This window comes from Gavialis gangeticus, unplaced genomic scaffold, assembly GCF_001723915.1.
Source record: "Gavialis gangeticus isolate Ggan-Ray unplaced genomic scaffold, GavGan_comp1, whole genome shotgun sequence".
NCBI lineage: Eukaryota > Metazoa > Chordata > Crocodylia > Gavialidae > Gavialis > Gavialis gangeticus.
Window position 1 is genome coordinate 82,954,608 of NW_017729031.1, and position 14,124 is coordinate 82,968,731.

A 14,124-nucleotide genomic window follows, 5' to 3' on the forward strand; every position below is an offset into this window, starting at 1 on the left:
ACCTGAGGATAGGAGGGCAATCCAGGCTGACCTTGACAGGCTCAGGAATGATGTTTAACACCAAAAAGTGCAAGGTTCTCCACCTTGGGAAGAAAAACCCGCAGCACGCTTATAGGTTTGGCAGGGCTACATTGGCTAGGACTATGGATGAAAGAGACTTGGGGGTCATGATTGGCCACAAGATGAACATGAGCCTGCAATGTGATGCTGCAGCTAGTAAAGCGAGCAAAATGCTGGCTTGCATCCATAGATGTTTCTCAAGCAAATCCCAAGACGTCATTCTCCCCTTGTACTCGGCCTTGGTGAGGCCGCAGCTGGAGTACTGCATCCAGTTTTGGGCCCCGCAATTCAAAAAGGATGTGGAGAAGCTTGAGGGAGTCCAGAGGAGAGCCACACGCATGATCAGAGGTCAGGAAAACAGAACTTATGATGAGTGGCTGAGCGCTATGGGACTCTTCAGCCTGGAAAAGTGCAGGCTCAGGGGTGATCTGGTGGCCACTTATAAGTTTATCAGGGGTGTTCACCAGGGTCTGGGGGAATGTCTGTTCACCAGAGCGCCCCAGGGGATGACAAGGTCAAACAGTCACAAACTCATTCAGGACCGTTTCAGGCTGGACACAAGGAAGAACTTCTTTACGGTCCGAGCCCCAAAGGTCTGGCATAGACTGCCGCCGGAAGTGGTTCAAGCACCTACTTTGAACACCTTCAAGACAAATTTGGATGTTTATCTTGCTGGGATCCTATGACCCCAGCTGACTTCCTGCCCTTCAGGCAGGGGGCTGGACTCGATGATCTTCCGAGGTCCCTTCCAGCCCTAATGTCTATGAAATCACTGGGGCATCTACCTGCCGCAGCCATGAGCACCCCAAGGGCCTGCCACCTGCTGCTTCTGAACTGCTGGTGGTGGGGGCTGTGCACCACAAACCCGACACCCACCCACAAACCCCCCATACTCTCATACCCACCCACAAATCCCACACCCCTTTATAGCCCCTCGACACTGTCACAAATCCTCCCCACACATACACACACACCACAACCATACAAAGTACCTGCATATATTTCTAAAGACATTTCAAATAATGTTACATTTACTTTAATTTGTAAAACATAAATAAATAAAAATAATTAAATTTACATAATTTTGAGTTTTTCTGCACATAATTTTGAGTTTTTCTGTGCATAATTCCTTGGGGTGTACAGAGTAGTTTCAGCTGTGGCCCCAGCCCTCCCCCAGACTACCTAGGGACTTCTTTACAGCCCACTCCCAGCCAGGGAGCCTGCCCCAAGCCTTCGACCCCTTCACAGCCCCTGCAGGCATGCCCCCAGCTTCCCATCGCTCTGTAGACTGCAGGAGCCTGCTTGCCTGCCCCCTTCCCTCTCTACCTCCTACATGCTACAACTGCATAAAGTGTAAAGCAAACTTTGGAAATGGGTATTTGGAACTAGTTGACCTTAAGCAGTTGTAAGAGTAAGAGTCCACTAAGAAAGCAGTAGTATTTATTTACATCTATTTACCTACATTTAACTCCATTCTCTGTTAATTGTACAGACTAAAGGAATGAAAGAGAAAAAAGTGCGATAGAAATGGCAAATTCAGAGAAAATCCCAGGATTCGTGATAGAGAAGTGAGGCATGTCTTCATGGTAGCAGTGAATCTGTCATTTTATCTTCATGTGTTTTCATGAGCCAGTGGTTTTTACAGTTTTAAAAAATTATTACAGGCTGTTTTAATGAAGACTGAACTGATCACCTCAGTCTGACTGGTGGGGTAACTAGTGACCCCCATTTAACCAGTAGCCCTGGTCTGACCAGTAACACAATTCTAACTGGTGACCCCAGTGATATTTTGTGGCTTGGTTCCCATTGTGGTTCAACAGAACAGGACAAATGATGGTTTGGTTCCAGTTTAGGTTCATATTGGCTGGGCAGCAGGGTTGTGACTTGGGAATAAGGGGCAATAGCATATCATGTCTGCTTAGCACCTCAAAGCAGTTGTGAGGGGAGGGCAACCACAGTTGGACCCACGTCTTGGTGAGTGAGGGGGGCCACAGAAGCTCTGATTTTTCCATGATGGAAAAAAACAAAATCAAATGCCAAAATATATAGGTATTTAGAATTTATTATAGTGATTGAGGCACTGGCAGGCTTCCAAATTGCTTTAAAATTGTAAATAGATCAATAAAACATTGTGTTCAGCTGATACCTAGATCTCTATAGATATCAATATCTCTAGATAGATATAGTGGCCTTTCGTTTTAATTGCAGACTTTGCAGTTTTAACCAGAGAATTTGCAATTTTCAAACAGAGAAAACCAGGATCCCTGGTGACCGCTCAGTTCCCTGTGCTGGTTGCCAGCCCCCGTTTTAGTCATTTCAAAATTCTGGTAATCTGGGTAGCTTCAATGGGGAAAAAGATTTTTGTCCTCTACATCAATGCTCATAACGGTTGAAACTATATAATGGATTTTAAACAATTCAGCCTAAGCACCTCCATTTCAGCTCCATTTTGCACATCACTTAGGCCTGGAATCTAAAACCAGCCAGTCTGTTTCATCAAGTTAAGGCAATCATACCAGGACACAGATTAAGACATGTTTGGAGGTGGGAAAAAATTCCTACAAAAGAAAAGTGCAGTTTTTAAACCGTGTCAGCGAGGCAGAGACCAGCTGTAAGTGATCCCCACATGTGTATGAAATTCTTCCACAAAACGGTTTTTCCTCAGTCATTTTTATCTAAATGGGACTACTGATGCTTCAGGATAAAGCCATTACGGCTTGCTTTGGAGTGGAGTGCACTTGTGTGGAAGTTGTCATGTTACTCAAACATTATCTGGAACAGATGGTCCAATAGACAGAACAGAAATTCTAGCCGCCATCTTGAATTCTATTCATCAAATATTTTAATAGTTATAAAAGAATCAAATACTGATTCAATAAAAACCAGGACATTCCAGATGTCCTGAAGGAAATTTGTGCAACACCAGGAATTGCATGAAAAATACTCATAATTGCCTCAGTAAAACTGCAACGTATGGTTGTTTTCTTCAGAGCGCTACAAAGCTGCAGAGTTTCAGTTGCAAATATTAGAGACACAGGGCACTAGTTTTCACAGTCACTTGATTCCTCCAGTAATGTGAGGTCTCTTACTGTGGTTCAGTTAGTAGACTGATCAGCCTGACAATGCAGCACATGAAGGTCTAACATGGCAATGAGTGGAGGAGGTAGAGGCAAGACTGGCAGCAAAACCAGGGCAATGTTCAATCTCATGGAACTGCACCTACTGCAGTGTTGGTATTCTTGGAGGTGGTGGCCTCTTTGGTGCCTCATATTCTTGTGTTGCATCACCAGAAGTGGAGGAAAGGGGTGACTTCTTGGGCTGGACAAAGGAAGGCATCCTGCCAGAAATCAGTGGGCAACTGGCTCTGGTATGAGAAAGTTTAGATATAAAAACACCTATCACAAAGCAGCCTAGTAGGGGGAGCAAGGACAACAAAAGCGAGCTATAACATGCTTATGCATTGATTGCTGCTAACTCAGACTCTAGACTGAGGGCTCAGACCTGGAGGTAGACTCCCACACTCATTTCTCTCAAGTTTCTTCGTATCTGACACAAAGACATATAAAAGCTATGAGGTGCACTGATTAATCATAAGCCTCATCTATCTTACAGAGATGTACTGTGCTTAAGCAGTGCTCATGGATTAACTAAGCTCATTTGTAACTGATCTTATGGCAGTTACTAAAAGCAAAGACAACACCAAAAAGCTCTGCAGTTACGCAGGTAAGAAGCATGCACACTCCAGTATGAACACTGCTGTTCTTGTGAGTTAATTCTAAATTCTTTCTTTGACCATGTTTTGAGTTATTTCTCTATATTATGACATTATGCTCCTACCTCAGACTGATATTTTCCACTGCCAAGTTTGCAGAACTGATTTCGAGTTTTTCTTCAGCTACCGAGATTCTCCTCTGGATACTTCTCTCCAGTGCTAGCACATTGGCTCTCTGAGGAAAAAGCAATACCAACTAGTTATCGTCTTCCTCTTATAGCTGAACAGCATCACAGCTGGAAGATCCAAAATAGCAGCAAGGATTAAGGATCTGGAGAAATCAGTCTGCACCAGTCTAACCAGAGAAAGTTTTGAACTATAAGCAAGCTGGTATCCCTCACCTCCTTGTTTTTTTTAACATTGCACAGCTCGGGAGTGAGAGTACATGCACGTGCACATTAAGTAACTCAGATTATAAGGTCCACGATGATTGAAACGTGAATGAAGGCTGGGCAGTGATAGTGTAGCAGTGGGGCCCATTCCAAAGACTCAGTCGTAAGAGCAAAGTGGGGGAGTCAGTCCCAGTTGCCAGTCAAAGCAGCACTTAATTTCACTTGCCTTTCACCTCCTTTTTGCTTCTAAAGCTGCCACAATATTCATACCCCTGCAAATAGAGTGCCAATGAATATACCGAAGTAATAATTAGCCAGGCAACAGATCATCCCTGCTACTAAGGTCTTTCAGCTTATTCTCCATAAAACTAATTCTTCAAGGGTTATTAAAGACAATTTACCCCAAGATGAAATGGAATAGTCTAGCCCTCCTCAGGTACATAACTGACTGGATTATACCTGGCAAGCAGTACTTATATTGTAACAAGCCCATGTCAAGCTGAATGTAATGGGGAGAGGATGCATATGCACATAGGAGAGAAAGCAAAAGAACAAGCACAGAAGCTTGTTAGTCACAGGAGCCAGCTGTCAGTAGTACAGATCCTCTGAAAGACCGTAGAAGTGAATAGTTGTAAGTCTTTCTAGTAGATTTCCATTAATGGAAAATCTGCTCTTGTGAAACCAAGGGGAAAATCCACCCCTACTATGACAGTCTGAATGCAGAAGTAGATATTAATAGAGTGTCAAAGAAAAGCACGGGAAAACTCTGCCGGAGAACTGCAAGCTCTAGAAAGGACAAACAATGGAAGCAGTGAGAGCTTGCATATTCAGACACGTTCATCAGTTCTGAAAGAGCTCTTTAGCATGAGGGAGTTTCTCATTAGGTGAGACAAGGCCTCACTGCATAGTATTAAAACAGATATCCTCAGCACAGAGGATATCTGGGTAGCAGGTCTCCCTGATCTATGCCTTTCTGCCTTTGCATATGCTTGTAAACTCGGTAAACATATTCTGCTTCAGTAACATCTGTGGCTGGATTCCCCAGACCTCCAATTTCTGATCCTCACTCTAGCCTCTCCCATGTCTCCATTTTGTGTTCCACTCAACACTCTGCAGCCTCTAACTCCTGCATCTGCTACTAGCCTCCCAAATTCAACATTGTTCCTCTGATTAAGAGAAAGGACGGTGGCTTGCAAAGGTTTTTCATGGTAATAACTTCAGTTCATGAGTGCTTATCCAAAAGACAGGGATTATTACACCTACCAGTTAAAATCCCAGTCAGGAAAAAAGTACAGAACTTAATGTCCAAGATGAAAACTATTCTGACACCAAGCTTAAACACAAGCCTATTTGCTGTTTGGACAATATCCATACCACCTTAACTCTGTCTCTGCTCCAACTAATCCACACTTTGAGATCACTATATTCCAGCTCAGAGAAGTTGATCCATGTGTTTGTAGACTGCTGCAGTGGAATTCTGGTCTGAGAAATTACTTTGAGCCAACTAAGAGGGAAATCAATGCTGTTTCGCAGTCATCTCCAGATCAAATGTGCACAGTTTATAAAATAAAATGTTACTTAGGACAATATTTTCAAAAGCCTCCATGTGACTTAGGAACATAAATTCCGCTATAAAAAGTAATGTAGGTACTTGGGAGTCTAGTCTGTGCTGAAAAAAATCAACAGGGCTTAGACTTCCAAGTGTTTGGGTTGATTCTAAAAGTTGTGCCTTGCCTGTTTTCTTCAACTGACTGCCCTCCACATGTGTGATGAGATCAGAGTATTACTGAAGACCAAGGGCCTCAGTGTAAAGTCCTGGTCATTACTTCATGTCCCCAGTGACACCTGGTAATCCTATTGCTGTTGGTGGCGTTGTATGCTGGTAATGGAAGCTGGGCTGTGACAGTGCAGCAGTGGGGCCCATTCCACATGGAAATGTAGTGCACAAGTTTGAATAGCAGCCAGCTCACTTATTCATAGCCACATTGGCTCGCTGGTGTTAACAGAATTAAAAAGTATGAGCGTTTTGTTACCAAAGTCAGCACACCTGACAGAACACTTGGGAGGGAGGAAGAAGGAGGGCTTCTCTTCACAGCAGAGAGTCTGATTAAAATGCATAGAAGCAAAGAAATTCAGGTTAAGTCTGAACGCCTGTGTCCTCACCCTACACATATGCTTAGATATTTTAGGTATCTTAAGCTTCCTGGCTAAGTTCAGACATTCAAAGAGCCCAAGGTGGAATTGGCCTAAGTTACACAGTTTTCTGTAAGCAGCATAGTTTAGATCAGTATGATGTTATGCATTAGCTGTGCTATAGTACATGTGAGCAATGCACTTCTACCTTCACTTCACAAGTCAGGATTTTGGTGTATGCTATGAGGCTCAGACTTCTCAGTACTGCAGCCTATGCCTTCCCTAAGCTTAAACACCTCTGCCAAGTCCTTCAAGCTACCTAGCAATGGAACAGGGTTTTGGTGTATGCTGTCAGCACTGAAGCATCCAGTTTTCCCTATAAGGGAAAGAAGAACGCTAATGCCTTTCTGCCTTTCCATTTAAGAAATCTCCACTCCTTGTCTGTGGCTCTTCTGACCCTCAGGCATGCAGTCATCTGCTCATGTCCCTTTCCATTCCCTAACAGTCTGCTGTAATCATGGGATGGCTGTTATATAACCTGAGGAAACAGTCTATTAACGGGGACCACAGCCAACCCCTGTGATCCATCTATCCTCTCCAGCACAGGCCCATCTCCACCGTTATGAATTTCCAACTGCCACCAAGACAAGCCACTGGCTGGTACCTTCATTACTACATTCATTCATAAAGAGCAGACTGTATGGATCAGGATAATGGGTCCATATGGAAGTGAAATAATCTATCTGGTCTCAGAAGCTACTGCTCAGCACAGCTTTGAGGGTACAGGAAGGAGAATGGTGTTTTACACAGCTCAGTGGAATCTCGGTAACTCCGTATAAAGCAGCCACCGCTTCCTGTGGGCCTACTGCTGGAACCCCAAGAAAGTCAGCAGAGAGCCCTGTTTTCATGACTTCTTGCACCACAGGCTCCCACCAGCTCTTCTTACCTCATTCTGAAGCTCCAACTGGGTGGTGTGCAGCGCTGAGCTGAGCGCTTCAAGTGCTTTATTCTTTTCCTTCAAATCTATTTCCAGCTTCTTCATCAGATAAAAAAATCATGGTCTCCTTTAGCTACAGCACACTCTAACATCTATAGCACAATATACAACATAGTTCCAGCCAGCCCTTAATAGCCATATTCTTTCCCTCCCCGACTCCCCCCAAGTTACCTTCTAGTGATATTATTGGTACCACTTGGTGGAAGGGGGAAGGGAAGGAGTGGGAGGGGAGACAGCAGCAGGCTGAAAAGAAGCAAAGACCCACTGTATTCTGCTTTACATGCTGCTTTTACAGGGCAGATTTGTTCCCATTCTTTGGATCCAGTTAGTTACTTGCAATATCCCCTTATTTAATTTGGCTACATGGAGGTAAAGCCTAATTTCAGCATATGGGCTTGATTTCTCCTTCCCACACAAAGCTGTGGAGGCTGAAGGTCACAGAGGACTAGGCTACATGTAAAGAGGGAGTCATTTTCCTGGGCTCCCTCTAAGGGTTGGCTGGGGAAGTCCAGCTCTTAAGTTACCGCCATGGATCTAGATCAATTGTTCTCAACCTTTTTTGCACCAGTACCCATTTGTAAACATCAGTGACCAGTCCCAACCCAGTGCCTCTCATTCCCAAACCACTGGCCCCTGGCCCCAGCTTCCCAGTCTGTGGGGTAGGGTGAGGTGTGTGTAGAACATGGGAGGCCCCAGGCAGCCTCTTGCAGGCTGGAGCTCTGCTAGCCTGCAAGGGAAAAGGCACGGTTTCCCACATTTTTCTCCTTTAAAGTAGAATCCATTTTTTAAAAGTTTGTTGAACCATTTTTAAAAGTTTGTTTGTGACGCTTTCGTATATTCTTGTGACCCTGACCCCATTTTGGGTCACAACCTACAGGTTGAGAAACACTGATCTAGATGGCCTAGTACACGCACTAAATCCTTAGAGTCTTCAGACAAGTTAGCTATGCCTCTGGCGGGCCAGCCATGCCCTCTGGGTCGGTCTTTTCTGGGTAGAGTGTAGGTGTTCTAAAAGGACCAAGAGAACACTGCTGTCAAAGAACCAGAATGACGATTTCTTTTCATATGCAAGTTGCCATTAACTCCACTCAATTGTCCTCCTCCTATAATTAGGGGCAGTGTACACAGTGGAAGGTGATCAGAGAGTACCACAGGACCTTTCTAAGAAAAAAAACAAACCCCCCTGCACCCAGTACCTACCTTGTTTCGTCTACACGCGGCCTAAGGTGCTTCTGCTTTATTTTAACAGTCTGTGCTCTCTAGCTTGATACCACCCTTCACGGTTGAGGAAGATCAGCCATATAGACACAGACGTCTTGATACTGCAGCCTGTACTCCTCACAAGCTTAAAACCGCTGCCAATTCCCTCCAGGTGCTTGGTGATAGCACGCTACTCCCAAACCAGCATGTCCCAAATGGCATACAGTTGCTCCATACTTACCTCCCTGCACTTCTGCAAGTCTTCTATTGTTGCCATATCTTCCTGGCGCTGTTTAATAAACTCCTGAAAACAACAGAGTTTGTTCAAAGCTCAGATATAACATTTCTGTGCTTGATGGCAAACACCAGCTTCAATCTGAACAAACAAGTCAACAAGTTATTTCAAACTGTTCAGCAGAAATACAAGCAAGTGGTTAATTGAAAGGTGTTTACCATTCCTCACTCCTACGACACCTGGGATTGAAAGGAAATATCCTGTTACTAAGGGGTCTAACCCAGGTTACCCTCCTTTCTTGGTGCTTAGAGTACTTGGTCCTTGTCTGTAGGGCTGTGCAAACCTTCAGTCCCCGATTTGATTCAGCGGAGATTCGGCCCAATTTGGTGGCTTAATCTCCAAATCTGAATGGAATCAGAGGACCCTTTAATCTCTCTGAATCTATTTGGACAGATTTGGTGATTCACACATAGATACAGCTTTAAAAGTTTTTTCTACATACCTCTAGGTAGCAGGGGCTTTGAATGCTGCAGCGCTGGGCAGCTGCAGTGTCCCACAGAAGCTCGGGGGGCTCCCTAGTGTGATCGGCAGCAGACCCGAAAGTGGATCAGAGCACTTCTAAGTCCACCAGGGAGTGTGCTGGGGGGGCCACCCACACCCTCCTGGCTCGGCGACTGGTGCCTTGTGGGTCTGGGGGGCACGCAGGGTCCCCCCAGTATGCTCCCCATCAGACCCAGAAGTGGACTTCTGGTCCACTTCTGGGTTTGCTGCCAAGCACACTGGAGAGCCCCCTGTGCTGCTGTGGGACACTCCATCCACCCCAGCACTGCAGTGATCACAAGCCGTGCTGCTACCTCAAGGTACAAAGAAAAAACTTTTAAAGCTGTGCCTGTGTCCGAATCACTGATTTGCCAAATCAGCATCGAATTGTCAGATTTGGGTTCAGCCGAATCGAATCGGGGACAGTGATCTGAATCAACAGATCGAATCGCTGTCCCCAATTCAGGTTGAATCTGAATCCAAATCAAATTTCACACACCCCTACTTGTCTGATGGCAGCTGGCTAATGGGTAGGGCTGCTTGGTTTCTCACATCCAAGATGGGATCGCACAGTATTTCAAATGGCTCAAGAGGAGCTGCCAAGAAAAAAACAACACCCAAAAACCAACACCACCACTTGGTATAATCAGCTGTAGCAAAGTACTGCAGCTGCAATCACTATTGCCCATACTCCACCCCCTTCCTTGAATCTGCACACCTGCTTCTCTGTCACATTGAATGAAAATTTTTGTATGTTTTCACCATTATGTCTTCTGCCTTAACTTTAGTTTGACCTATGCTTATGTCCACCACTTCCCTCCTCTTCAAGTCTGATAATTTACCTGCTCTGCCACAACTGTCACTTTGCCTCCCTCATCTTCTCCTCTCATGTTCTATGGCCTCAAACTTGGTTGCCAAGCTGACACCCCTCTTAATAAAGTTCAGGATTTAACTTTACATTTGAAGGTATAAAGAAGAAACCACAATTAGAACAATTCCCACACTAACAAGCGAAAGATAAAATGACCGTCATAACTTTGAGGAAGACACTCTTTGGGAAGCAAGTAAGAGGAGAAACCTGCAGACACCAGGAGTCTATTGCTAAAGCAGCATCAGTGATCACTGAAAATGTAATGGATGCCACCATATAGCATTTATACAGTGTTAAACACCACTTCCATCTTGTAACACTCCAGGAAGATGGGTCATTATCCCCCTTTTATAGTAAGTGCATGCTGAGAGAACACCCAAGACCCCTCCTTCACTAGCACCTTACTAGTTGATTAGGTTGGGATGGTCCAAAGAATAGGGTGATATCAGAAGATCTGACTTCTATTCCTTAGCACCATAGACCCATTTCATATGTTTGGGCCAGCCTTTTACCTGTGTCTGAGATCTATGGATGAGATAGCCTTACCAAATCCCTACTCCAAAATGTATTGCCATGATAGCAGCATAGTGATTTTAGCATTGGATCAGCTCTGAGAGATGCCCAAACAAGACTTCTGGGTCTGCCAGGAAGTAACACAATAAATGACAGTTCAGGTGAGCACAGTATTGTGCTTTCCTGTTTGCCAGTTATGGTTATCATTTACTTTACCCTGCTACATGCAATCTCTCTACACATAATTATATTGCATTAGGCTCCTAGAAGTCTTGTGCAATGGGAGCCTGAGAAAAATTCATACATTTATTATATACTTGCTTCTGTTTTCTTGGCACCAAAAGCTCAGAAGAAACTGCAAATAAACATGTGACTTCAGAAGTTTCATTCTTTCCCAGAGCTAGTTACCTCTCTCTCTAGCTGGTAGAGTTTATCTGTCATGGAACTATTCTCCTGATGTAACTTCTTTATTTCCTCTATTTCTTTCGTAAAATTCTTCATCAGTGCCTGCTCTGTGGAAAAACATGCAGAGATATGATGGGCTGCTCCCTATTAATCCTTTTGCATTTCACAGATTAGGGATACAAATGTGCAGCAGTGCACCATATCTGGATGGACTCTGTCAACATGCAGCCATTCTCCACCACTAATACTGTGGCACCTGTATGCTGGATGGCAAAATGCATCACAGACGGGCCTGAAGAGGAATGTTCTCACAGTCACCTCCCATTTCTACAGCATGTGCATGTGTGCTCTGTTATTTCTCCAGTCACTGTATTTCTTCCTCCTCTCTTCGATAAGGTAACTCTGGAGTAGTCACTGATATCACCCTGCAAAGCTCAATTACATAGTTAACGTGTGATGTGCTATGTAACCTGGAGTGCCTTTCTATCAGGGGTGCATTTCCCACTCAGTGGGCTAGCAGGAAAGAAGGGAGAGCATTCCTATAGTGACTTTATGGAGAAAACATCTCTTCTATCCTAAGACCTCATTCACATTTACCACTAAAAGGTTATTTCCTTGCTGTTTTTAAATCCCTGAAGTTGCATGGTTGGTCTCAACCCAGGAGTACTTTCTTCTAATCAGGGATTGAACAAAGGACATCTCTTAGAAGTCATAGACACATTGCAAACACTAAAGCAACTTGGTATTTTATTCAGTGAATGAAAAGGACATAATCAAGAGCACCTGGTTGTTTTAAAGCAGCCAGGCCCCAAAGTATCTGAAAATGATTGGGGTAATCTGGGAAAAGTAAAGCAAGCTTAGCAGCCAACAAAGGAAATGTGAAACCAATGACCATATTGGCAAGGGGACTTAGAGGAGGTGCAGTACTTAGATCTACTTATGCCTTATTTATTTTGATTCACTACACTTCTACCCAAGTCTCCCTTTTGGGGAAAAATGCTTGCCCTAACACCTGGGGACTCTGCCTCCCTTCCTCCCCACCCCTTGAAAAAAAACCAGTCCTCCAGGTTGTAAAGCCAAACTTTGTTCCTTACTTTGCTGTAGCAGTGCCTTCTCCCGCTCAGTCCTCTCACTCTTCTTCCATTCTGCCTGCCTTCGCAGCCACTTCTCCTCCATTTCATCAGAAATGCTGTCCTACATAAAGAGAAGCCCTTGTCTTAGAGTAGGACAGAAAGAGACGATATGCATTTGCAGAAACCCTTCCAACAAATTGAGGACTCCTGCATCTCCCCTACTGACTCCGTCTATACTACATACAACACTTTGTAATTATTTCTGTATCTGTTCCTCCTGAGAACTTTACAAGGATGTTCTGCTTCAGGCTAGGAGACAGTGACAGCAGGAGGAAGATGTTTCAACAAGTAGCAGCATCTATGGTCCCTGAGTATGACTTTATCCTTCTTAGGAGAGACATGCCACCTCCTCTAGAAGCCCTTGAAGTTATGCTCCATGATTCAGAGGGCGTACGCCTCTTCTCTGGCTTTCTGATGTACTTCCCTCCCTCATACATAGAAAACAGAGCAGAGCAGGGAAACGCCTCCCATTAAAGTCATTGGACTAACAGGGCCTCACCTACTTTCAAGGATCACTGCAGGGTAGTTGAAATCTTACCTGATACATCCGGAATGCATTCCTCAAGTATTTGTATTGCTTCTCCAACCCCTCTGAGCAAGACAGAAGGACACAATTATGGAATATGGCAATTTTAATAATCCAAGTCTCAGCAATTGGGATTTATACTAAAATCCTGGATAGAAGTCACAGGAGAATGGGTTCTGCATCTTATCCCAGGCCCCACAAAACAGCATTCAACAAAATGCCAGGTAAGCTTTCCCTGGATGTCATGATTTGCTTAGATACCTGATCAATCAAGAAAATGGATGAGGCCTTATTTGGAGTAAAATCTTTCAAGAACACCCATATGAGGCTTTGGTGCCATTGGATCTGGTCAATAGCTTTAATTCTGCCTCAAATGCGGCCCCTACTCAAAATTCACCTCTCAACCAGGTCTATTTATTTTTTCAACGTAACCCTGACATTTCAGAGATAGGGCACTCTCCTACACCACACATCCATCTTTAACAATTCTACCTCCCTCTGCTGCCCATTGGCATCAATGACAACAGTCCTTTTCCAACTCTATTAGCTTCCACCATCAAACATGGAGGACAAAGTGAAGCAGCCAGAGGAGAACTCAGTTGAAGTGTGCAGCTCACAAAGTAACCTTGAAAACACAGATCATTACTTGCATAGCAATACCCAGTTTTTCTTGTGCAGTCGCCCTCTCGGTTCTCAGCTCTTTCCTATAACATTCCTGTAATTCAGCAAGTTCTGAACTGTGAGTCTCTTGGAGTTCCCTACAGAAGTAACATACAAGCAAACCACATAAATACAGGTATCCTTATGACACAGCAGTTCTCCTCTGACTACTCTATTATTCATAGTGGTGATGTGGTTACATCATGTGTCTGACAAGTGCACGTCTATATATAAATAAGATACATATATCAGAAAGCAACGTAGGTAGTCTATGAAGGCGCATAACTACTCTGCTTTCTGACTGACTTCAGACTAACATGACTACCTACCTCTCTCTCTGGTTAACGAGGCAGCATGGCAATGTGTTTTTTGTTAGATGAGCAAGTTTATATGCATTATATATAGCACAAGATTATGAACCCACATTCACTCCATCAGACGCTGTCTTGTTAACCCATCCATACAATATGTAAGTCCTTGTACAGACAACTAGAAGTGTGCGTGTGTGTGTGCATGCGCATACACACATGTATGTGTTTTCTCTTTTTGTGTAACATAGCAACCATACCTGATCTTATTCTCGTGCTCCTTTTGAATCTCATTACATTTTTCTTCCATCTCATTTTCCATCTTCAAAGAAAAGAAGTAGTCATTAGGGCTGTGCGAAATGGCACATTCCATTTTGATGGTTCAAGGGAACAGCATTCAGTTTCAAATTTCATTTCAAGTCGAAACAGCTGTTCCATT

At 44.0% G+C, this 14,124-nt stretch overlaps 1 protein-coding gene across 2 annotated transcripts in view; it reads right to left on the minus strand.

The window, feature by feature from the left end:
* ALS2CR12 (amyotrophic lateral sclerosis 2 chromosome region candidate 12) overlaps positions 1 to 14,124 on the minus strand; it is a 40,246-nt gene that overhangs the window by 13,472 nt on the left and 12,650 nt on the right. Inside the window, exons 8-15 of one of the 2 annotated variants that reach the window (XM_019523214.1) lie at positions 13,946 to 14,007; positions 13,378 to 13,475; positions 12,730 to 12,782; positions 12,153 to 12,252; positions 11,062 to 11,165; positions 8,736 to 8,798; positions 7,244 to 7,333; positions 3,898 to 4,007 (exon numbers count right to left, since the gene is read on the minus strand). In XM_019523214.1, the coding sequence (XP_019378759.1) occupies positions 3,898 to 4,007; positions 7,244 to 7,333; positions 8,736 to 8,798; positions 11,062 to 11,165; positions 12,153 to 12,252; positions 12,730 to 12,782; positions 13,378 to 13,475; positions 13,946 to 14,007 (680 nt within the window). The remainder of the gene's footprint in view (positions 1 to 3,897; positions 4,008 to 7,243; positions 7,334 to 8,735; positions 8,799 to 11,061; positions 11,166 to 12,152; positions 12,253 to 12,729; positions 12,783 to 13,377; positions 13,476 to 13,945; positions 14,008 to 14,124) is intronic. The other variant, XM_019523215.1, reaches the window with a different exon arrangement.